The sequence below is a fragment of the Oncorhynchus mykiss genome, chromosome 25, assembly GCF_057628025.1.
Source record: "Oncorhynchus mykiss isolate SJ-2025 chromosome 25, ASM5762802v1, whole genome shotgun sequence".
NCBI lineage: Eukaryota > Metazoa > Chordata > Actinopteri > Salmoniformes > Salmonidae > Oncorhynchus > Oncorhynchus mykiss.
The window spans coordinates 21,383,110-21,408,087 of NC_143046.1; the positions used below are offsets into that span (position 1 = coordinate 21,383,110).

At 40.4% G+C, this 24,978-nt stretch overlaps 2 protein-coding genes across 2 annotated transcripts; both read right to left on the reverse strand.

The window, feature by feature from the left end:
- Window positions 1-7,388: 7,388 nt before the first annotated feature.
- LOC110504764 (LON peptidase N-terminal domain and RING finger protein 3) lies at window positions 7,389-14,144 on the reverse strand. Its single transcript, XM_021583577.3, has 10 exons — window positions 13,189-14,144; window positions 12,468-12,586; window positions 12,096-12,359; window positions 11,758-11,980; window positions 11,545-11,635; window positions 10,940-11,176; window positions 10,626-10,784; window positions 10,136-10,298; window positions 9,864-10,013; window positions 7,389-9,753 (listed from the first exon to the last, which is right to left on the reverse strand). The coding sequence occupies exons 1-10, from the start codon at window positions 13,829-13,831 to the stop codon at window positions 9,592-9,594; spliced, it is 2,211 nt and encodes a 736-aa protein (XP_021439252.3). The 5' UTR covers window positions 13,832-14,144; the 3' UTR covers window positions 7,389-9,591.
- A 935-nt stretch (window positions 14,145-15,079) lies between these two features.
- commd5 (COMM domain containing 5) lies at window positions 15,080-22,350 on the reverse strand. Its single transcript, NM_001165201.2, is given in 7 exon segments — window positions 15,080-15,698; window positions 16,349-16,424; window positions 16,685-16,780; window positions 20,858-20,908; window positions 21,600-21,628; window positions 21,767-21,927; window positions 22,059-22,350. Coding segments are annotated over 7 exon segments (657 nt in total). The 5' UTR covers window positions 22,201-22,350; the 3' UTR covers window positions 15,080-15,596.
- Between the last annotated feature and the right edge of the window lie 2,628 nt (window positions 22,351-24,978).

A 24,978-nucleotide genomic window follows, 5' to 3' on the forward strand; every position in this document is an offset into this window, starting at 1 on the left:
ATCGGCAGCACACACTTCAGTGGACACTTTGCATCGGCAGCACACACTTCAGTGGACACTTTGCATCGGCAGCACACACTTCAGTGGACACTTTGCATCGGCAGCACACACTTCAGTGGACACTTTGCATCGGAAGCACACACTTCAGTGGACACTTTGCATCGGCAGCACACACTTCAGTGGACACTTTGCATCGGCAGCACACACTTCAGTGGACACTTTGCATCGGCAGCACACACTTCAGTGGACACTTTGCATCGGCAGCACACACTTCAGTGGACACTTTGCATCGGCAGCACACACTTCAGTGGACACTTTGCATCGGCAGCACACACTTCAGTGGACACTTTGCATCGGCAGCACACACTTCAGTGGACACTTTGCATCGGCAGCACACACTTCAGTGGACACTTTGCATCGGAAGCACACACTTCAGTGGACACTTTACATCGGCAGCACACACTTCAGTGGACACTTTGCATCGGCAGCACACACTTCAGTGGACACTTTGCATCGGCAGCACACACTTCAGTGGACACTTTGCATCGGCAGCACACACTTCAGTGGACACTTTGCATCGGCAGCACACACTTCAGTGGACACTTTGCATCGGCAGCACACACTTCAGTGGACACTTTGCATCGGCAGCACATGCTTTAGTGCCCTGGGAGTATTTATAGCCCTGTGAGTTTGACACTTCATTATCGAGAGCTGTCCTTCATGACCCACAACAACCATTACTTCTACCACCTTCTTCATCTAGATATTTTCACTAACTTTCTAGGTAAAAAAACAAACAATTTATACACAAATGATGTGACTCCATTACTGGGTGTCTTGAGAGTTGATGTAACCATGCGTTTTGTAGTCATCAAATCTTTGTCAAACATTGACGTTGAGGGAGAATCTAAGCAATCAAATATTGTTATTTTTTCAGAAACAAGGGAACAGATCATTGGGACTCAGATACCATCTAGATTCAGTGGCAGCGGAACTTAGTGATATCAGCGGAGTCCAGACTGAAGGTGCTGGGACGTACTGCAGGTGCTGAGGGAGAATTGAAGAGACAGTGACATGGAACACTGACTGAACACCCACCTGGGAACCCAGCCAGCTCCTGATGTGGGCCACCAGGCTGATAAAAATACAGAGGTTGACAGAGAGACAGAGCTGCCAGGTGAAGGATGGAATCTGAGCATCAACAAAAGCCAAATAACTGTTTCAGCTCAGAGCATGGGAGGACTTGCTGCTAGATCCGTATCGGTCCAGCAGAGCATCGAGATTAGTGCAACTGCAACTCTTCTCTCTCCTTCCCATCGCAGGATGACCACTAGCACACACAGCAGAGCTACTGCCACTCTGAGGATGTTGTCCTGGGGTTAGCTTGCTTCTACTATATGTTGGTGCTCAACCTCATCTTCAAAAGGCTGTTAAGTGAGGGTTTCATCATTATCGTCATTGTTCGGCTGCAGAACTGTCACCCTGAAGCGTTCTTCAGTATCTACAATCACTGGCAAGGTTTGCTATTTGATGTGGTTGCAGCCAAGGTTGCAACGCAAACATAATACAAAAGTAGTAAAGGGGAAAACCCAATAAAACATGCTTGAGCATTGCAAGAAAAACAAACAAATCTTTGTTTTGAGAGTTTCTATTCAAGGTACAGATTGACTAACTCTAGCTTTGACTCATTTTATGCACCCCAAAATGATTTTATTGAACTACAAAAATTCTTCTGAATTACCAAGAAATGTTGATTAAATACTATTACCTCAATTTAAAGCAGAGTCTGATTAGCTGGACGGATCTACAGTACCAGTCAAAAGTTTGTACACACCTACTCATTCAAGGGTTTTTCTTTATTTTACTATTTTCTGCATTGTAGAATAATAGTGAAGACATCAAAACCATGAAATAACACACATGGAATCATGTGGCAACCAAAAAAGTGTTAAATCAAAATATATTTCAGATTCCTCAAAGTAGCCACCCTTTGCCTTGACGACAGCTTTGCACACTCTTGGCATTCTCTCAACCAGCTTCATGTGGAATGCTTTTCCAACAGTCTGAGTTCCCACATATGCTGAGCAGGTGTTGACTGCTTTTCTTTCACTCTGTAGTCCAACTAATCCAAAACCATCTCAATTGGGTTGAGGTCAGGTGATTGTGGAGGCCAGGTCATCTGATGCAGCACTCCATCACTCTCCTTGGTCATATAACCCTTACACAGCCTGGAGGTGTATGTTGGGTCATTTGTTCTGTTGAAAAACAAATTATATCCCACTAAGAGCAAACCAGATGGGATGGCGTATCGCTGTAGAATACGGATGTAGCCATGCTGGTTAAGTGTGGCTCGAATTCTAAATAAATCACACAGTGTCACCAGCAAAGCACCATCACACCTCCATGGTGGGAGCCACACATGCGGAGATCATCCGTTCACCTACTCTGCGTCTCACAAAGACACGGCGATTGGTTCCAAAAATCTCCAATTTGGAGTCATCAGACCAAAGGACAGATTTCCACCAGTCTAATGTTCATTGCTCGTGTTTCTTGGCCAAAGCAAGTCTCTTCTTCTTATTGGTGTCCTTTTAGTAGTGGTTTCTTTGCAGCAATTCGACCATGAAGGCTTGATTCACGCAGTCCTCTCTGAACAGTTGATGTTGAGGTGTCTGTTACTTGAACTCTGTGATGCTTTTATTGGTGCTGCAATCTGAGGTGCAGTTAACTCTAATGAACGTATGTATCCCTTGCAGCAGAGGTAACTCTCAGTCTTCCTTTCCTGTGGCGGTCCTCTTGAAAGCCAGTTTCATCATAGTGCTTGATGGTTTTTGTGACTGCACTTGAAGAAACTTTCAGAGTTCTTAAAATGTTCCGTATTGACTGACCTCCATGTCTTAAAGTAATGATGGAATGTTGTTTCTCTTTGATTATTTGAGCTGTTGTTACCATAATATGGATTTGGTCTTTCATCAAATAGGACTATCGTCTGTATATGACCCCTACCATGTCACAACACAAATGATAGGCTCAAACGCATTAAGAAGGAAATAAATTCCATAAATTAACTTTTAACAAGGCACACCTGTTAATTGAAATGCATTCCAGTGTGAGGAGAAATGATTCTGTAAAAATGCTATTCTATTTTTCAATTGTTTCAAGGACATGTTATTGTAAGCTTTCTGACAGACAGTGCAACATAATCCTCTCCTTAATGCACTGCTCCCATAAAAAAAATAAAACCTCATGAAGCTGGTTGAGAGAATGCCAAGAGTGTGCAAAGCTGTCATCAAGGCCAAGGGTGGCTACTTTGAAGAATCTCAAATATAAAAGATGTTTTGATTTGTTTAACACTTTTTTGGTTACTACATGTTTCCATGTGTGTTATTTCATAGTTTGATCTCTTCACTATTATTCTACAATGTAGAAAATAATCAAAATATTTTAAAAAGGCTTGAATGAGTAGGTGTGTCTAACATTTTGACTGGTACTGTATATAAAACTCAAAGCATGCCTTGTTGATCCATTAGAACTGCAGTAGCATGGAAACGAAGTCAGAGGGAGCATTAACACTGCCTATTGCTATTAAGCCATTCCTGCATTGCACAGTACACATTCCACATAATGTACCTGAAAATACCCTTTAGTTTGTAATGACTTAGATGGAACTTAATTTTACATGATATGATTAAGCAGGCACACTATCTTCCTTCCTGTGTACTAGTATTTATAACTAAGCAGCCTACTGTACCCAATTACATGTTATACAACCACACTTGGAACGGCTTGGCTCGCTTGACCTTCTTGGGCTGCGCTGCCATTGCAAACCTCTGTGCCATTTTCTGCTGTGTTACACAAGCACATTACTCACATCAAGGGCTTTATTATGTCTAGTGAATAAGGCACCTACACACCCAGTGGATGGGCCGGGCCATGTACTGTTACATAAAGGCTGTTCAGCTGCAGCTGTCTAGGTCAGCCCAGCCATTTGCTTCTTTGGTCAGAGTGTTGAAGGGTTACAAACTTTATTAAATGCTAGGTATTATTTATTTTTGACAACTTAGTGAATTGAGCTTCACCTCACTAAAGAAGTGTGATTCTACAGTTTTCCTGATGTCCACTTTTTGACTACTGGACCGCACTGACAGTGACCTGGCTGCAGAGGGGGTATTTGTTACATCATGCACATAAAAGCATGTACAGTGCTGTGAAAAAGTATTTGCCCCCTTCTAATTTTCTCTACTTTAGAATATGTTTGATACTGAATGTTATCAGATCTTCAACCAAAACCTAATATTAGATAAAGGAAACCTGAGTGAACAAATAACACAACAATGACTTAGTTATTTCATAAACAAAGTTATGCAACACCCAATGCCCCTGTGTGTAAAAGTAATTGCCCCCTTACACTCAATAACTTGTTGTGCCACCTTAAGCTGCAATTCCAACCAAATACTTCCTGTAGTTGTTGGTCAGCCTCTCACATCTCTGTGGAGGAATTTTGGCCCTCTCTTCCATGCAGAATTGCTTTAACTCAGGGACATTTGTGGGTTTTCAATCATGAATTGCTCATTTAAGGTCCTGCCACAACATCTCAATTGTGATTAGGTCTGGACTTTGACCAAGCCATTTCAAAACTTCACATTTGTTGCTTTTTAGACATTTTCATGTAGACTTGAGTGTGTGTTTTGGATCATTGTCTTGCTGCATGACTCAGCTGCGCTTCAGCTTCAGCTAACAGATGGATGGCCTTCTGTAGAATTCTCTGATACAGAGCAGAATTCATGATTCCTTCTATTAAGGCAAGTCGTCCGGGTCTTGAGGAAGCAAAGCATCCCCAAACCATCACACTACCGCCACCATTATGTCTGGCGAAAACTAAATGTGAAGTTTTGGAATGGCCGACTCAAAGTGCAGATCTAATCCTAATTGAGATGTTGTGGCAGAACTTGAAACGAGCAATTCATGCTTAAAACCCCCACAAATATCACTGAGTTAAAGCAGTTCTGCATGTAAGAGTGGGCACAAATTCCTCCACAGCGATGTGAGAGACTGATCAACAACTACACATGTTGTGTTCGGCGCATGTGAAAAATACAGTTTGATTTGATTGCAGCTGAAGGTGGAACAACCAGTTATTGAATGTAATGGGGCAATTACTTTTTCACACATGTGAATTGGGTGTTGCATAACTTTGTTAATTAAATAAATAAAATAAGTATATTTTTGTGTTATTTGTAAACTCAAGTTCCCTTTATCTAATATTAAGTTTTTGTTGAAGATCTGATAACATTCAGTATAAAAAATATGCCAAGACAGAGAAAACCAGACGGGGCAAATGCTTTTTCATGGCATTATACTTCCAGATGACAAAAGTGGTTCGGAGAGGGGAGATAACCGAGGCACTGACTCATGAAATCTCTTTTGTGTTCCGCAACCTTCCATTTCAGCCCATGGGTTAAGCTCGTGTGCATGGGGTGTTTTGTTGGAGGCACAGACCACACATTCCCAAGAGTCAGGAATGTTTCAGTGGCAGAGATGTTTCCTGTGTTTCAGCTCATGTTGATAGCCCTCTCAAACGTTGCTTTTGAAAAGCCGTTGCAATCTAATGGCCCCCTCATCTGGTGTTTAAAGAATATGTATTTATTTAATTGAATTAGAGTAGACAAGTGTAATGCAAGATAAGACTATGGCCAAATACACAATACAATTTGTACAACTGATGTAAAATGCATTTGACACAATGGTTGCGATACAACAGTCTGACTGCACAAAAATCATTACATAATCATTGGGTGGTGTCTCCACATTGCCTGTGTAAAAAAGTTTTTGCGGACAAACTCTCTGTTGTATCACAACTGTTGTCACATGTTGTAAACTAGGATGTATACTCTTTAGTTTGACTATTCCTCATCACAGACAAAGCTTTGAGGGATACAAAGACAAACCCTGGAATATTCGTTGCAATATGATAACCATTATACAACACTTTGATTAGGCAAATTAAAATAGCATGCATTTATTCACAGCAGCTTAAGGCTGAGGGCAGGCTGTCTGCACATTACAAGCACAGTCAGCCCAGTGTGACAGCATGGAAGTGTTGGCAGCATTGAAGCGATAGGAGACAGTATCGAAGCCAGAGCCCACCCTCTGTGCCATCCATCCACTGGCAGCATCTCAGAGCTACCAGCCACAGGCAGCAGCATCTCAGGGCTATACATGGAGCACCTAACACTGTATCATATGAGCTTGTGGCACACACAGTCACACACTTCTCACATGGGCACACTCTAGCCCTTTGACACACTGCCCTCTCTCACGCAGTTTCCCACACTGTTTACAATGGACGATCTAGCACTAAGTGTGAGTTCTGTCGTCACATCAGAACACAGACAGGCACTTAACCTCCCAGATGCCTTTTCTGGGTAAGTTAGGTAACGAGTTTCCCCACAATGCACTGCTTTGCCCTACTTCTGTCAGTGTGCTACATGTTTTATAAAATTGGGGGAAGGTGTATCCGCCAAGTTCCAATAGCAACCCCTCTAGTGGCCTTATCATTTTAGTTACATAACCTTACTTGGCGTGTAACATAGGACTAGTGTTATGTGGCCAGTCTGGCTAGGGCACGCTGATGAGGGATCTGTTTTAAGGCGTTTGCTGAGAAAGAGTATCTTTATACTCTCTAGTTCCAGTGGGGCTCTCAGTACAGTTGAATAATATCTGGCCTTTGTCGCTTCACACCTTTGAGATCCCATTTGTCACTCACTGAAGTTTGTTTATGAATTTTTCTGTCCTGAACAAACAAAGCATGACACCTTATTCAAAATAACAAAGATGGGAGGGAAAAAAAAGAGTCCCTTGCCATTTTGGCACGATTCCTGTACCGACTGCTGAAAAATGCCCTCTCTCAAAGGCAGAACAAGATACCCTGATCCTCTGCAGATGCTAACCCCATTTCAAAGTTTACGTAACGTCTGACTGCCCCGTTATGTAAGCCCTATTAAATATATCCCCATGGCTTCTCCCTCCCTCACTCCCACCAGACAGACAGACTGCTAATTACATTGGTGCTACTTGTCCCCTCTTCCTCGGAGTCCATTATCCTTCCCAGTCAGGGAGGTGCGGTTCAGTATGGGTAAGGTCATCTCCTCCAGCAGAAAGGCAGAGCTGCAGAATGTGGGGCAGTGGGGCAAGGGGAGTGGAATAGTGTTTCCTTCTTCCTGAACCGTGACCTACATTCACACTGTTGTGTAAAGTCAATGCAGCCTTACATAAGTTTTCTGTTATGTCCCAACATTCTAGACGTTTCTAAAGAGCTATATTGATACTACTTTAGACTAACACGTAACCAAAGGAGAAAAATGTTGAACACGAGACGAGACAAATGAAAGACCATCGGTTTAGCTCTTATTCCACTAATTAAGAGCCTTTTTTTATTCAGAAGTGTGTTTTCTGTACATTGTATAACATTGCAATGACCACATTTCCATCAAAACAGAAATAACGTCAGATAAGATGCCTACAACATACATTCCATTTTTTTTTGTAAAGACATACAGTTAGAGGCAATTATGCCTGTGTTATACAATCACCCCAAAAAGACTTCATCCATGGTCACCTCATCTCCATAGAAACAAATGACATGTCCATTTTAATTAGCATGTTCTGTGGTGGAAGAGCTACAGGTCAGTGTGTCAGAGGTAGAAGGCTTCAATCATTAGAGCAAGGTTCAATGTGGAATTAAAAAAGGACAGGAAGATACTACCATTGAATTTCTATTGTTTTGGCATTTTCTGATGTAAATGAGAAGAATACATCTTTGCATAGAATTTGGCTTACATGCAACAGCCATATCAAATGTATAGACATGCAAATGTGTGATGTTGGAGAGGAAACATAATCTACTTGAATTGACATGCCAATCAATTAGCTTTTATCCTGACATTTTTTAACTCAACCAAGGCTCAATGTTGTTGTTGTATCTGAAAGTCCAGCTGAAAATACTCAAATTGTGTTTTTGCATTGAGATGATTTTCATTTAGTTGGGATAAAATACACAATATAATACCAATATTTGTAACAACAACAATACTCATAATAAACCAGGACTGGAATTGTTTAAATGACTGTTTTTCTCCTCAGTAATAGTTTTAACTTTAATCCAAGTCTTCCTCGATGGAACGCTACCTTGAACCCTGAATTCTGCTACATAGTTTGAGCTTTATAGTACTGGCATCATGGGGGAAATCCAACTTAAGGCACTAAATGTTGAAAAAGATTAGAAATCAGAGTGTTTGATGCTACCGTTTATGAGGACTTCCAGTGGACAATAACAGGAATGGCAAGATGACAGTTCAAATGTCAGAAATAACTATTCCAACTCCTTCATGAGCTTTTAGAATGGTTAGACTACTGCCTGTTTCATCTGACTGTAATGTGTGTTCAGAAAATCATTTCAGAGTGTTTTGAGCTTAGGTCAGGACAACCTAATGCAAAACATTTTTCTAAAACCAAACTGAGAATAGTGGAAAGTGGTAATAGTGTCAAGGCTGATAAATCCTGCACGCTCTACAAGTTGATATTTCCCTCGTCTACAGTTATTTGCATGTTCACATTCATTTCGTTGTCTTTTGTATACAAGCTAGGAATCACGCTGCACGAGTGGTAACCATTATTGCAATCACTCAGTTTGTTCGTCACGTGCGTCATCTCTAATTTATGACCATATATGTTGCAAATAATAAGAGACAAGGCAGCCCTATATAAATACAATAACTTACACTTGGTACTTGGAATACAAAACATAATTGTTGTTCATTAACACATTTCCACAAGATTTAACAACAACATAACCATCCTGGTTCAACATTGTCTGTATAAAAAGGTGATCATCATAACATAAAAATAACAGTAGAAAACTTTTTTTTTTTTTTTTAAGTGTCAGACAAAGAATCATGTAACGTCCAACAAAACATTAAAAAGGTTTTCCTTTCTTAAAGGCAAATCCCACGACCCATCTTTGCTCACCATGTGAGTATCACTTATGCTGCTGCTGCAAAGTAGGTCATATAAATAACAATACATATTCAACTGGAGGTGTATCACACTCATCTCCACCAGAACAGGGAGGAATCCTATTATCTGAATGATAGAGTTAAAGCAGCAGCGGAACCTGTTCTGTATCGTCATTTTGTTAACTAACTTTCTACATTTTCAGGGGTTTTGATAATATGTCATTTGTGGTGGTTAACAAACCCTATGGAAAAAAAAAAAAAAGTTATTTATGTAATAGTTGAGTTTGTCATCCCTCCCAGGGATGTAAACATGTTACATGCACACGCTGTGTTTATAAATAATAAAGAAAAACTAAATCAATCATTATTGTCTTCAAAGCACACTGATTAAAAGATTCAGTCCATAAATAGCCTCTTCTAATCCTTGAATGGAAGAAATAATCAGCATCATATTTTGGTAATCTAATCAAAGCCCACTTGCCAATAACCTATTTACGCAGAAGGGTTTCATTAACATTTGGTCTTTCTGACAAAACAGACATCCACATGGAGGAGATGGATGGTTGTGTGAGGGTTGGAGTCACCGAGAGGAGCGGTTGCGGGTCATGAAGAGGAGTACTCTGCGGATGCCACTGAGTCTGTCCTTCAGGGAGGTCAGGGCAAGGAAGGGCAGCTGGGCTCGACCCTGCAGAGGAAGGACTGCCAGCAGCCACCAGCACCAGGACGGCCCATTGGGGCTGGCCTACAGGGGACAACCAGAAGAATCTATCCATAACCTGTTCAATACAAACTGTGTCATATCAAAATAGAGTGAACACAAATACGATCTGTATCCAGGGTTCACATATTTACCTGTGGTTCAGAGTTTTTCTCCGGCATGGGCCCAAAGTGACCCACGATCCTCTCCATCTGTTCTGCTCTGAGGGAGTTGACCCAGATTAAGGCCTGATCGTACACTGCATCATGGAGACTCTGCAGCTCCTTCTCTGTCACACCCTCCACCTATACAGAACAAAAACAGCCTTTATTAGCACAGCGAGATACACTAACACACTTTAAACATGTTCAAACAAGTTCAGAGAACATTCACACAAATGCTTGAGTTTATGTGATTAACAAATGACCTTAATGTCTTCCAGGTATTCAATGTCTGCTGTGTTGTACCCATCTCTCTGGTGGTGCTCAATGACTTTAAACCTTCTTTTCCCGATGGTGTCAACAACGGAGCGGCCATCTGCAAAGAATTCCACGTTTCGGATCTCCAGGAGGCAACCGTAATCTGCAAATCTATGGGGAAGGAAAAAAAGTATGGTAAGCAAATACCAAAAATGTGCTTAAGGCATTCACAGGGGGACCAAACAATAAAATTGGCTATATAAACTATCTGAAGTTGCTTATACAAAATGACACGCAAGACCTGCTCAGTTCTGATAATACCCTAAGGCCCTCAATGGGGACAAACAAGAGAATTAACCCAATGGGGCCAGACAAGAGAGTTGACCCAATGGGGCTTCTGAGTTGTTAACATGAACTGCCAGATGATGCCGATATCCCCTGTCTGACTGAGGAACATGCAACACAATGTCTCTCTGCTTTGTACAGGCTTTTACTCACCCTTTGAGGTTATCATCGAGGCACATTCCAAACTGCTTGGTGCCCATCTCCATACACCTGCGGATCATCAGCCGGTAGCAGGGCTCGAAGACGTGAAGAGGGCATGGAACTGTGGGGAAGGCCATGGTGCAAACAAATATAGGCACGTTCTTGTTTAGACTGCAAAAGAAGAAATCAAAGTAGAGAAAATGATTAGTTTGAGGAAATAATATATCCAAAGTTACAGGTGAAGAAACATAAATGCCATGTTACATGTCTTTGTTACACAGTACTAGATCAATGGGTTAGTGTCTGTATGCTGACGTGATTCTTACTTCGATAAGTCTGCAATCTCCTCCGCGTTGACTTTCTGCCTATCTAGGAGCTCGGATGGCAGTAACGTGCAGATGAGGTTCTCCACCAAGACAGTCTTGTTGTATTTACTTTCTGACAGATACTCTTTCAGATCCATCTTGCAGAGAGGACACTTGGGGTTGTAGTCCAGACATCGCTCGAGGCATTTCAGACAGAAAGTGTGTCCACAAGGAGTGGTGACTGGTTCATAAAATAGCCTAGGATATACCATGGAGAGAAAGGATACTCAGAACGTCTCACACTACTCTAGTGTTGATTACTTTCAGGTTCTTATTTATTGTGCATTGCATTTCAATTAGAATGTTTGATAATGAAATGTAAGCTATAATGGTGAAAATAAGGCTAGATGTTTACCAATTCATCTTTATTGCTTAATACTATCAGAAAGGAAGATTGATATCTTGTGTTCACTTGTAAAATAACTGACTTGTATCAGGCTGAGGAAATAACTTTTAATCCTAGAATATCAGAATCAAAAGCAGAACACTATATTACTATCCTTTTAGCCTTAAGTGGCAAATACTACAATTTAGCTACAAGTATTGTCATGGATGGTAGTACTCACCTCATACACAGAGAACACTCCAGGTCAGTCGGGTCTATGAGGCCAGCAAGCACTGTACTCCAGGAAGTTGCCTGTTCATTCTGGGTCACTTCTGTAAAGGAGAACCATTTGAGTTAGAATGTGAATCTCAACGACTACTTCACTTACAGTAGACATCATGCCAATAAAGCTCCATTGAATTGAAGGGCAGAGACAAGAGGCATTTAAACTTACCATATCTGGAACGCTTGCAGATGTCGCTACTGTCCAATTGGCTGTCCTCGGACGAGCTACGTTTGAGGAAGACGCTCCTGTTGGTGACGCTGGGATGGCAGACATTCACCTGATTTTCTCTTTTCCCTCCGCTGCATGTCTCAAACGAGCCGTCTGTCTTAGATTCACTCATCGTGGGCGACAACGTCAACTTCTCGTCAGAGGCGATGATATTCTTGTATTCCTGTGAGAAAGGGTGATGATAGGACATTTTAGTAAGTTCATGAGCTCAACTCCAGGCACTATATGATAGTACTGTATTATATAGAAAAACTCAGAAGATAGATGACTTCTCTTACCTTGTAAGATGTGGTGATGATGCAGCTTGAGGTGTTCAGGGCGCCACCTTTAAATCTACTTCTGGAAGATAGTAGACTTGTGCAGTCCAGGATTCTTCTGTGTACTTGATCAGTGACAGGGGCCAGGAGATCACTCAGAATATTTTGCGCCTCTGTTTTTGCCAGTTTACTCTCAGGGTCTAATGCAATGACGACCAGGTACTCTCTTAACGCTTCTTCACATTTCCCCAGAGTGACAAGAGCTTGTGCTTTTCTAATATGTCCCTGGAAGAAAAATAATGTTTAGTAATCAGTACAATCCTACAATTTCTTTACATTGTGAAGTTCTGATGATAGATCTAAATTAAACATGGCAAAACATCCAACCCTCACCATGGACCAAAGAGGCATGAGCTTGCATGCCATCTCTGCATCATGGAGGGCATCCTGGTAATTCTTCAGACTGGAATTGATCTGTGATCGGTTGCTGTACAGAACATGGTCCCTTGGAGCTGGAAAATAAATACAACATACTGAAAATGATAATCTATCTATCATTGAATGTCACACAAGACCAGTGTTCTTTAGATCACAGTGAAAATGTGGGGATTTTTGATTGTTGTTCAACATTTGAAGAAGTATATGTTTAATCAATAATGACAGTGGAACCAATACTCCTGTGTCTACTGTTGAACTTTAATTACCCTTGACCCACATTTATTTTACCGTTTGTTACAGGATCACAACAAAATGCCATGGCTCACATGTCACTCAATGTTTGGTCGCCAAGCCCAGTGTTTCCCAAACAACCCTGGCCTAGCCTACATAACATTTTATTTAACCTTCACACGCCCATGTCTGACAAAAGTACGACTCTTTCCTAATTAAGGGGTTATAGCCTAGTAAAACAGGATACATTGTTATAATAATTTCCCCATCGAAATCTTACAATGTAGCGCAGTTTACACCACACGCTGCTGATTCAGCTGTCAATTAAACCAGCCCACGGGCACTGAAAACAGTACCCTACATACTGTTGCAACGTTGCATAGGATTTAATTGAATTTAATTCCATTTAGAACATTGATTGAAATGAAAAGGTAAAATACCATACCTATTTGTATTGCTTTGTTGTATTTTTCCAAAGCAGAATCCATTTTCTCTGAATATAGTCCATTCCCCTCACGTCTCAGATGAACAGCAAGTAATTGAACTGGAAACCACTTTGATAACAAGCTACTAAGAACAACATTTACTCTATAATTGTCCACATCATTGAATTTGGTCATGTCATTGCACTCTTTGCAGCAGACAGGCGTTTTTTCTCTGTCCAGGCACTTTTTGCAAAAGCAGTGTCCACAAGGCAAGGTAACTGGCTCGTATAGAAATCTATAACATATTCTGCAGGTAAATGCATCATATCCAACGCAATAAGAGTTCGTCTCCTGCCTGTTGCTTTGACTGTGTGTCCCATCATTTCTTTTAATACTGTTAGAGAGATATTTAATAAGATTCTCCAGATGGACTGGTCGGAGTCTCTCGATTTCAGCCGCTTTTCGGTAGATTTCGAAAGCTTCGTTCAATTTGCCAGCAAATGTCAGGGCATCGGCTCGTTTCACCAACAAATCTTGCTGCTTACCAGGGTCACGGAGGAGCAGCATTTGACATTCGTATATGTCTGCTGCGAGCCCGAAGTTTTTAGATTTAAACGCTTCTACCGCAAGAAGCAGCATACAATCTGTACTATCCGTTCCCATGATGACTGCTGTTGTGTAGTATTCTCGCGAAATTAATATTTTCTTTTTGGAAGTAACAGGTCGTTCTCTATTTATCTCATTTTCTGAGGTCTTCGCCCCTGTTCAGCTCACTACTCATACGATATGATAGCACACCATAAATAATATTCTCACTATTTTTTTTATTTAAATAAATAAATAAATAAAAGTTACATAAACTGTCATGTGACCACAGCCAGCTGTTTGTATTGGACAGGTTTCTAACGCGGTTGCCTAATAACAATTCAGTTGTAACAGAGCGTCTGGACTGAGGATAGAAGTCGGTCAATGTGCTGAAATGGGTCTAATGCGTAATACTTGTATAGACGTACGTAGGCTGATGGCATTCCATCACTGGTCTCTTGGACAGTAGAGCATATGGCGCGGCAGTTTGCCTAGTGGTTAGAGCGTTGGACCAGTAACCGAAAGGAGCAGACATGGTAAAAATCTGTCGTTCTGCCCCATAACAAGGCAGTTAACCCACTAAAACCCTCTAAAATAGGATTCTGAGAACCCTTTTTGGTTCCACATAGAACCACCTCAAGGGTGATATTTGGAAGCAGATGTTCTACCAAATAAGGTTTTATGTGAACTGAACCTCATTTTCAGAGGGTTCTCCTACAGGGACAAAAAGTTCTACATAGCACTCTGAGAGAGTATGTTGCAGTAGGCTATAAATTGATATAATAGATAGTCTATTATAATTACAAATTCTTAAGCTTGTTTTACTAATGTTTTTATTTTATTTGTGATTTTACCAGGTTGACTGAGAACACGTTCTCATTTACAGCAACGACCTGGGAAATAGTTAGAGGGGAGAGGAGGGGGATGAATGAGCCAATTGTAAACTGGGGATTATTAGATGACCGTGATGGTTTGAGGGCCAGATTGGGAATTTAGCCAGGACACCGCCCCCACTCTTACGATAAGTGCCATGGGATCTTTAATGACCTCAGAGAGTCAGGACACCCGTTTAACGTCCCATCCAAAAGACGGCACCCTACACAGGGTAGTGTCCCCAATCACTGCCCTGGGGCATTTGGATATTTTTTAGACCAGAGGAAAGAGTGCCTCCTACTGGCCCTCCAACACCACTTCCAGCAGTATCTGGTCTCCCATCCAGGGACTGACCCTGCTTAGCTTCAGAAGCAAGCCAGCAGTGGCATGCCGGGTGGTATGCTGCCGGCATTAATGTGGCACATTAATAGGCACTGTGCTAGAGGCAGTATTACATGGAAAATGTGTTTTTATTCATTCAAGGACTAAAGACTGTTAGTGGGTTACATTGTTACCCAAATTCCTCCACACAGGTAGGTCGTCTGAGCTTGCAAATGAACTCAATCCCATTTTCAGACAGCCAGGGACAGGTCAACCTTCTTTTACAGTGACTCTGAAAGTGGGCCATCGGTGTCACCCAGTCAGTCTAGACCTATATGAGGTTTAGCCTTCATCCTGTGGCTGACCCATAACTTTCCCCCATGTCACCTTAGCAATTCTAGGTCAACTTTACTTTGAACTGTAATTTAAATAAACACATGTTATAAACACAAACAATACATTTACTGTTAACACCATTATTAAGTCAAGTGCTAATAAAAATATCTGATATTTAAAATACAACACCCATTTTAGTACAATTGATAATATTTAATATCTACAGTATGACATGTCAAAATTATATAAATCCTTTATGGCAAAAACCTTGCCTGATGAAATCATCTTCTAATAACCTTACTGACATGCACGGTTAATCTTGAATGTTCAAAACGCTTCTCTTCTCCAGATCGTTCATCTCTTTAAGAATAAGCGCAACGTTGTATCGGAGTTCTTGGAACTTGGAAACAGGCACCTAGGGAGAAAAAACCCAGACATATTTTTAAAAAAAAGGTAGACTGGTAGAATGACGTTGCCATGAGCAGCATGCCGTGTTCTCTTCACTCATTTACAACGTGGTAGCCACGGAACCAAAACAGCGGAGAAGTTGAGCCTCGTGCTTCAACGTCAACGTCCTTAGTTGTTGCGGAAATTGACCCACTATGCTGTTTTCTTTCTGCATCTAGGTCATATTGCTGAGTCTACCTTTAAAATGACCCAATTGTATTGAAGGAAATAACACTATTAACACTATGAATGCTGATATCAAGCTCTGTAATACAAATGTCTGATTACTTGTTTGAACACAGTACAATATTTATGTTTGAGGGAAGTGTTGGACATGCCAGACAGTTCCCATAATCCTTCACCATAAGATGTTGATAGTCTAAAACAGATGTAGCCCATATTCTAGTCTAAACCATGTTGTACACAGTTGTATAAAGCAGGGACACACTGTTACATAGTAACCTACTTGCAACTGTGATAGGCCAACATATTTACAGGCTGAGTAATTACACACATCTTTACATGCATTAGACAAACTTAAATCAACCCTCACCCTAGTAAGCCAGTGAGGAGACGTGCATATGAAAGCCATACCCAGCAAGTTGTTTGTGTTTTTACCTCAAAGCGATGGGCCTTTCCATCTGAGAGCTTCATCTGCATTAAAATGGAGGGCTGCAAGGCACGAGCTAGGGAGCTTCCAAGAAAATAACAGACAATGTGATGCATGTATTATTAAATCAGAGCCTTCTAAGCAATACCGTTTGCTTTTTAAATTCTCACTACACAATGAAATGTGTTAACTATTTATCAAACCATTTATTGTACTACTATAACACTGCATGCATTTCATGCACATTTTCAGTTCTCACAATATTTTCTCAGTTTAATTCTCTGTTCAATTTCTCCATCAAAAAGTTGACCCTCCTATGTGATAGTGAACAAAGTATAGTGTACCTTGTTGATATGGCCACATCCACTCTCCATCTAAAATCCTTCAGGGAGGGTAATCGAGGCCCCTGCTGTGTAGCCACTGCCTCCAGTGCTGTTCGTCTGAAAACCCCCCAGAGAAAGCAAGGGACAGTGAGCTGATCCACAATCACAGAGTGAGCACCACAGGGGTCTCTGTGCACAATAAACCCACCACTGAAGTGCTGGAAACCTAGATTTTAGTTTAAGACCAACCTTTTTGTTAAGTTTGTCATTTTGTGCATTCGGAAAGTAAACAGACCCCTTGATTTTTTCCAAACTGTTACATTACAGCCTTATTAAATGTTTTATTTGAATGTCCCCCCCAGCAATCTATACCCAGTGGTGGAAAAAGTACCCAATAGTAGTCATACTTGAGTAAAAGTAAAGTTCCCTCTAAAGGATCTGCCCCCCCCCCCTTTTTTTTTTTTTTTAAATTCTCCAAAAATGACATACCCAAATCTAACTGCCTGTAGCTCAGGAACTGAAGCAAGGATATGCATATTCTTGATACCATTTGAAAAGAAACACTTTGAAGTTAGTGGAAATGTTAAATTAAAATGTAGGAGAACACCACATTAGATCTGGTGAAAGATAAAAGAAAAAAAAAAAATGTTGTACCATCATCTTTGAAATGCAAGAGAAATGCCATAATGTATTACGCCAGCCCAAGTGCAGCCCGAGCGAATTTAGATTTTGGCCACTAGATGGCAGCAGTGCATGTGCAATGTTTTAGATCGATCCAATGAACCATTGCATTTCTGTTTAAAATTTTGTATCAAGACTGCCCAAATGTGCCTAATTGGTTTATTAATACATTTCCAAGTTCACAACTGTGCGCTCTCCTCGAACAATAGCATGGTATTCTTTCACTGTAATAGCTACTATAAATTGGACAGTGCAGTTAGATTAATCTTTCTGCCAATATCAGATGTCTATGTCCTGGGAAATGTTCTTGTAACATACAACCTCAAGCTAATCACATTAGCCTAAGTTAGCTCAACCCTCCCGCGGGGGTCCCACTGATCCGGTATTAATAGAAAATTACTCAAGTAAAAGTCACCCACTAAAATACAACTTGAGTAAAAGTCTAAAAGTATTTGGTTTTAAATATACTTTTGTCTCAAATGTAATTGCAAATGTTTTTTAATTTAAAATCCATATATTATAGAGTTTACAAATTAAGCATGTGTTTAGTGAGACCACCAGACCAGAGGCAGTAGGGATGACCAGGGATGTTCTCTTAATAAGTGCGAGAATTTGACCATTTTCCTGTCTTGCTAAGCATAAAAAAATGTAAGTACTTTTGGGTCTTAGGGAGAATGTAAGGAGTAAAAATTACATTGTTTTCTTTAGGAATTTAGTGAAGACAAAAGTAGTCAAAAATATAAATAGTAAAGTAAAAGTACCTATACCCCCTAAAAACAATTTAAGTAGTACTTTCAAGTATTTTTTACCTAAGTACTTTAAACCACTGACAATACCACATAGTGACAAAGCAAAAACAGTTTTTAGGCATTTTTACAAATTTTTATTTTTTTTAAACACCAAACTTAAATATTACATTTATATAAGTCTTAAAGACCCTTTACTCAGTATTTTGTTAAAGCATCTTAGGTAGCTATAACAGTAGAGTCTTCTTGGGTATGACAACAAGATTGTATTTGGGGAGTTTCTCCCATTCTTCTCTGCAGATCCTTTCAAGCTCTGTCTGGTTGGATGGGGAGGGTCGCTGCACAGCTATTTTCAGGTCTCTCCAGAGATGTTCGATTGGGTTCAAGTCCCAGCTCTGGCTGGACCACTGCACTTTACTCCGTTTATCTTCCCACGATCCTGACTGGTCTCCCAGTCCTTGCCGCTGAAAAACAGCATGATGCTGCCACCACAGTACTTCACTGTGGAGATGGTGCCTGCTTTCTTCCAGATGTGACACTTGGCCTTCAGGACAAAGAGTTCAATCTTGGTTTCATCAGACCAGAGAATATTGTTTCTCATGATCGGAGTCTTTAGGTGCCTTTTGGAAAACTCCAAGCGGGCTGTCATGTGACTTTTACTGAGGAGTAGCTTCCGCCTGGCCACTCTACCATAAAAGGCCTGATTTGTGGAGTGCTGCAGAGATGGTTGACCTTCTGGAAGTTTCTCCCATCTCCACAGAGGAACTCTGGAGCTCTGTCAGAGGGACCATCGGGTTCTTGGTCACCTCCCTGAACAAGGCCCTTCTCCCACAATTGCTCAGTTTGGCCGGGTGGCCAGCTCTAGGAAGTGTCATGGTGGTTCCAAACTTCTTCCATTTAAGAATGATGGAGGCCACTGTGTTCTTCAGAACTGCCAATGCTGCAGAAATGTTTTGGTACCCTTCCCCAGATCTCTCCCTCGACACGGTCCTGTCTTGGACCGCTACGGACAATTCCTTCGACCTCGGGGCTTGGTTTTTGCTCTGACATGCACTGTCAACTGAGGGACCTTATATAGACAGGTGTGTGCCTTTCCAAATCATGTCCAATCAATTCAATTTAAATAAAAGGTGGACTCCACATGATGCACCTGAGCTTAACTTCAAGTCTCATAGCAAAGGGTCTGAAAATGTACAGTACCAGTCAAAAGTTGACACACCTACTCATTCAAGGGTTTTTCTTTATTTTACTATTTTCTACATTGTAAAATAGTGAAGACATCAAAACTATGAAATATAAATAATATAATGTAGTAACCAAAAAAAAAGTTATTCAAAGTAGCGTCGCCTTTGCCTTGATTACAGCTTTGCACACTCTTGGCATTCTCTCCAACAGCTTCATGAGGAATAATTTACCAAAAGTCTTGAAGGAGTTCCCACAAATGCTGATCACTTGTTGGCTGCTTTTCCTTCACTCTGCAGTCTAACTCATCCCAAACCATCTCAATTGGGTTGAGGTTGGGTGACTGTGGAGGCCAGGTCATCTGAGGCAGCACTCCATCACTCTCCTTCTTGGTAAAATAGCCCTTACACAGTCTGGAGGTGTGTTTTGGGTCATTGTCCTGTTCAAAAACAAAATTATAGTCCCACTAAGCGCAAACCAGATGGGATGGCATTTCGCTGCTGAATGCGGTGGTAGCCATGCTGGTTAACTGTGCCTTGAATTCAAAATAAATCACAAACAGTGTCACCAGCAAAGCAGCCCCACACCTCCTCCATGTCCATTGCTCGTGCTTCTTGGCCCAAGCAAGTATCTTCTTATTATTATTATTGTCCTTTCGTAGTGGTTTCTTTGCAGCAATTCGACCATGAAGGCCTGATTCACAGTCTCCTCTGAACAGTTGATGTTGAGATGTCTGTTACTTGAACTCTGTGAAGCATTTATTTGGGCTACAGTCTGAGGTGCAGTTAATTCTAATGAATTTATTCTCTGCAGCAAAGGTAACTCTGGGTCTTCCTTTCCTGTGGCGGTCCTCATGAGAGCCAGTTTCATCATAGTGCTTTATGGTTTTTGAAACTGCACTTGACGAAACTTTCAAAGTTCTTGAAATTTTCCAGATTGACTGACCTTCACGTCTTAAAGTAATGGACTGTCGTATCTTTTTGGTTATTTGAGCTGTTCTTGCCATATAGGGCTATCTTCTGTATATCACCCCTACCTTGTCACAACACAACTGAATTGACTCAAACACATTAAGGAAAGAAATTCCACAAATTAACTTAAGGCAAACCTGTTAATTGAAATGCATTCCAGGTGACCTCAAGCTGGTTAACAGAATGCCAAGAGTGTGCAAAGGCGTCAAGGCAAAGCGTGGCTACTTTGAAGAATCTCAAATATAAAATATATTTTGATTTGTTTAACACTTTCTTGGTTACTACATGATTCCATATGTTATTTCATAGTTTTGATGTCTTTACAATGTAGAAAATAGTACAAATGAAGAAACCCTGGAATGAGTAGGTGTCCAAACTTTTGACTGGTACTGTATAAGCAAAAATGTCCATAAACCTGTTTTCACATTGTCATTATGGGGTATTGTGTTTAGATTGATGTGCAAAATGTTTACTTGATACATTTTAGAATAAGGCTGTAACGTAACTAAATGTGGAAAAAGGGAAGGGGTCTGAATACTTACCGAATGCATTGTATAACAACAAAATGAATTGTGGGAATATAGGCTAATGTTAATCCATAACAGTCAACATACCGATTGCCAAACACCACACTTGCAAAGTCTGTGATGAATTCCTCAGGTATCCTACAATGAAAGAAAGGAATGTCAGCTGAAAACAATTCAAAACATGTCCAGATAATATTTTGACGGCACAGTATGAATCATTGCTTTGAAAAATGTAGACTGCCAAGTGTAGAGTCAGTGTTTCATATTACGATAAATGCAACAACAAAAAAACAAACCTTTGGGGTTCATTTACACAATATTTTGTAATAATGTATGTATTCTCATATACCGCCAGCTCCTTCTGTGATAAACAAATTATGGGGATCTTGGATTGCCTATTGCAGGGTTCCCCAACTGGTGGCCTGTGGGACAAATTTGGCCCGCATGTGGTTTTATTTGGCCCCCTAAGTTATCTGAGCAAATAATGGACTGTAAAAACACCAGGAAATCAGCTTCAAGTGATTTTAATTTAGGAAATCTGTTTCCAAGTACTCCCACACATAATAGTGACAGAATTGATCATATACAAATACAAGCAGGGTTTGAAATTATTATGTTTTGGTCAAATCTATTTGGGCTTCACGTGGACAATTTGCAGTCTACAAATTATTTTTTAATTAGGCCCCCGACCATCCTTGGCTGAATCTAGTTGATGATCTCTGGCCTATTGTAAGCAGTTGTTCAATTCCTTGATACAGGCAAGATAAACTGATGCTTCACAGCTTTGAGATGTGATGAGGTGATGAAGGTGACACATGGAAGAAGCTACCTTAGTTCCCTTAGATCTTCTTTAAAGACCTAGAAGACGTAAAAAAAATATGTTATTGTAGATGTTATGTAGGAGTCATGAAATCAGACGTCATCTAGAAATCCAATCTGACCATGGTCTATGAGAGTATGGTTTCAATACAACATAAACAATAACCAGTTCTTTACCTCTTGTTTTAAAGATGATGTGGGGATACGTAATGCCTCTTTTAGGAGTCTGTACATTCCAGCCACAACATAACTCAACCGTTCTTCAGGGAGGGCAGCATTTTCCGCGATAGCCTTCATTGCTTCTCTGCAGTCCTTGCCCTCAATAGCACTCACCACCGCTGGGAATAGACACAAGAAAAGTGATGTCAAAATGGTTTGTGTGTGTGTGTGTGTGGACAAACGGAAGAGAAATTAAAACAAATTAATTTAACAATATACCAAAGTTAATGGCATGCACAATTTAACAAACCTTTCAGTATTTTTCTAAACATTTCTTGGTCTAAATCCTTCAGCTGTTTAGCCATGATTTCGATTTCTGATGGTATCCTTCCTCCCAAAAAACTTGAGTCCTTGGATGCACCAACCGCGACTTTGGCATGGCTTGACGACATTATACTTCATATATAGCTATAACTTATTGAACAAACCTAAATGAGCGTAACCTCTTTTCAAATTATGATGTTTTAGTTGACTAGCTTGTCAGTTTATTTATTCCAGAAGATTTCTGTAATGGTAGATCACATGACATGCCTTCTTCTAATGGCGGTCTGCAAACAACCGTGCCTCTGCCGCCACCTACTGTAGTGGAGGGTATGGCCAAGCATAATTTACAGACTAGAATAAAATAAAACAAACAAACATACAAATAAAAATTAAACCCTCCTACCTAATCATGTACTACTAAGTAAATAAAAAAAAGTAAACAAAAAACAAACCCTCCTGTATCTCCAGAATCCCTTCCAACCTCCCCAAACGAGATGCATCCATCTGCAGACTTGCAGCATAGCCTCTGACTAATATTAGCCTGTCACTAAACCCAATACCATTTATCGCCATCTACTGGTTGTGATTAATCCCTTACACAAACTGTACATGTGAACTCCTCCTTTTCTTTCCTAGATTACTTTCCTTCTTTCCTCTCTCCCTTTCCTTTTCTCCTTTCCTAATTTCCTTTCCTCCTTTCTTAGCTTCCCTTGGCAGCAGGTAACCTAGTATTACAGCATTGGGCCAGCTGGTTCGAATACCCAAAGTGAGCAAGGCATTTAACCCTAATTTGCTACTATGGCTGACACTGTAAAAAAAAAAAAAAATCCCTGCACATATCTGGTGTATGTGACAATAAAACATATTTATAAAAAAAATCCTTCCTGACTTCCTTTCCTAGCTTCCTTTCCTTTCCCCCGTTTTATTACCTAGATACCTGCACTCCTTTCCTAGCTCCCTTTATTTTCCTCCTGTCTAGCTTCCTTTCCTCTTCCCCTAACTCGCTTGATTGTCCTCCTTTCCTAGTTAGGAAAAAAGTGAAAGAAATTGAGATAGAGAAGGAGGAGAGGAAAGGGTGGTAGGGAAAGAAAGGAAGCTTGGCAAGGATGAAAGGAAGCTAGGAAAATATGAATAGAAAGGAAGCTAGGAAAGGAGGAAAGGAAAGGGAGAGAGGAAAGGAATCTACAAAATAAAAGGAGTTCACGTGTATGTGGAAGGGGTTAAACATGGTCAGTAGATGGCGATAGTAATAAAAAAAAAAAGAATACAAAATAATACAAATATTGGTCACGTTCACATATTTAAATCGGACCAAATCAAATTGTATTTGTCACATACACTTGTTAATTAGCAGATGTTATTGCGGGTGAAGCGAAATGCTTATTGGTTTTAGTGACAGGCGGATTTTAGTAACAGGCTAGCTCTGTTTTATTTTTTTTACAGAAAAGTAGTTTGATTTAGTTTTTATTTTATTTTGTAGTTTGTTCCGTTTTTTTGGGAATCATGTTTCCATCCTGCACAGTGGGTGTCGGGATGCACATTAAATTCTGCGATCGCCAATATACTGCTGCTGCTGCGGGGCTGCAGCTGGATAGTGTTGAGTACCACAGAATCATAATACCAATTAAAACCAGTAAATGGTTCCAATTGTTTTTCGACCATTCATTTTTCTATAGGGGATTTTAGAACTACTTCATATAAGGTCATGTAGACTTACCCTGGTGTGACGTTTTGATAACTACCCAAATCTCTCTCAGACAATGTCAATTTGATCAATATATTCACCTGTAATCACCCCTCCTCCTCAAATTAAATGCTAATTAGCAGCTAATGTGGCTATCATACAGAACTACACATCCTTTCACTAGCTTTGAAGTAATCACTCAATGTGCAGTGTGGGAAAAAACCTCCACATTTCTCCATGCAAACTCTTATTGACAAGTAACAAGTAACCTAGCAATTAGAAATTATAGCCTTTTTAGTTTCTCGTGTAAATAATTTATATTGTGTTTTTCTTGTGTGTATTCTTGTTTAGCACTTAGAAAATTACATAGCTAGCTACTTTATTTTGAAAATTATCATTATTTAAATTATTGTATTTCACCTTTATTTAACCAGGTAGGCTAGTTGAGAACAAGTTCTCATTTACAATTGCGACCTGGCCAAGATAAAGCAAAGCAGTTCGACACAAACAACAACACAGAGTTACACATGGAGTAAAACAAACATACAGTCAATAATACAGTAGAAAAATAAGTATATACAATGTGAGCAAATGAGGTGAGATAAGGGAGGTAAAGGCAAAAAAGGCCATGGTGGCGAAGTAAATACAATATAGCAAGTTTAAAAAAAATGTGTATGAACTACGTGGAATATTTGTGGACCATTGGCTTCCCTGAAAACAGGTACTGACAGGAGGCGTAACGAGAATGCTGATTGGAATAAAACCTCAAGGTAAGAACTGATTTGTGTGAAACTATTTACAAGATATGCAGTGCCAACTCTAGGAGAATGTGGTCCTTAAAAACTCCTCTAGTCCAGCAATATGAGTCTGCCAGAGGTCATCACTTTGGATGGGAATGGTGATGGAGGTTTTGGTGGCCCACACAACGAAGAAGCAAGTGTCCCTTCCAGTAATGTGGAGCTGCCCATGGACCTGGTGCCAGTAAGGATGGTCTTCAGAGACTGTAAGACCCTCCCTCCTGGATATAGAAATCCTTCGACTTCACTGCCTTTAGCAATTTAAACATATTTTTCCAACCTTTATTTAACTAGGCAAGTCAGTTAAGAACAAATTCTTATTTTCAATGACGGTCTAGGAACAGTGGGTTAACTGCCTTGTATTTGTATTAGTCAAAGGGGTCCAACTCAGTCTCTCATTAAGTATGGATCAGGGGCCTGAACAA

Excerpts from the sequence above, each read along its gene's own strand:
- LOC110504764 (XM_021583577.3), bottom strand. The coding sequence starts at position 13,831 with ATGGGAACGGATAGTACAGATTGTATGCTGCTTCTTGCGGTAGAAGCG. Across the intron at positions 11,981-12,095 it reads TCATCACCACATCTTACAAG|GAATACAAGAATATCATCGC; the intron begins GTAAGAGAAGTC and ends CCTTTCTCACAG. Across the intron at positions 10,299-10,625 it reads CTCGATGATAACCTCAAAGG|ATTTGCAGATTACGGTTGCC; the intron begins GTGAGTAAAAGC and ends CCTTCCCCATAG.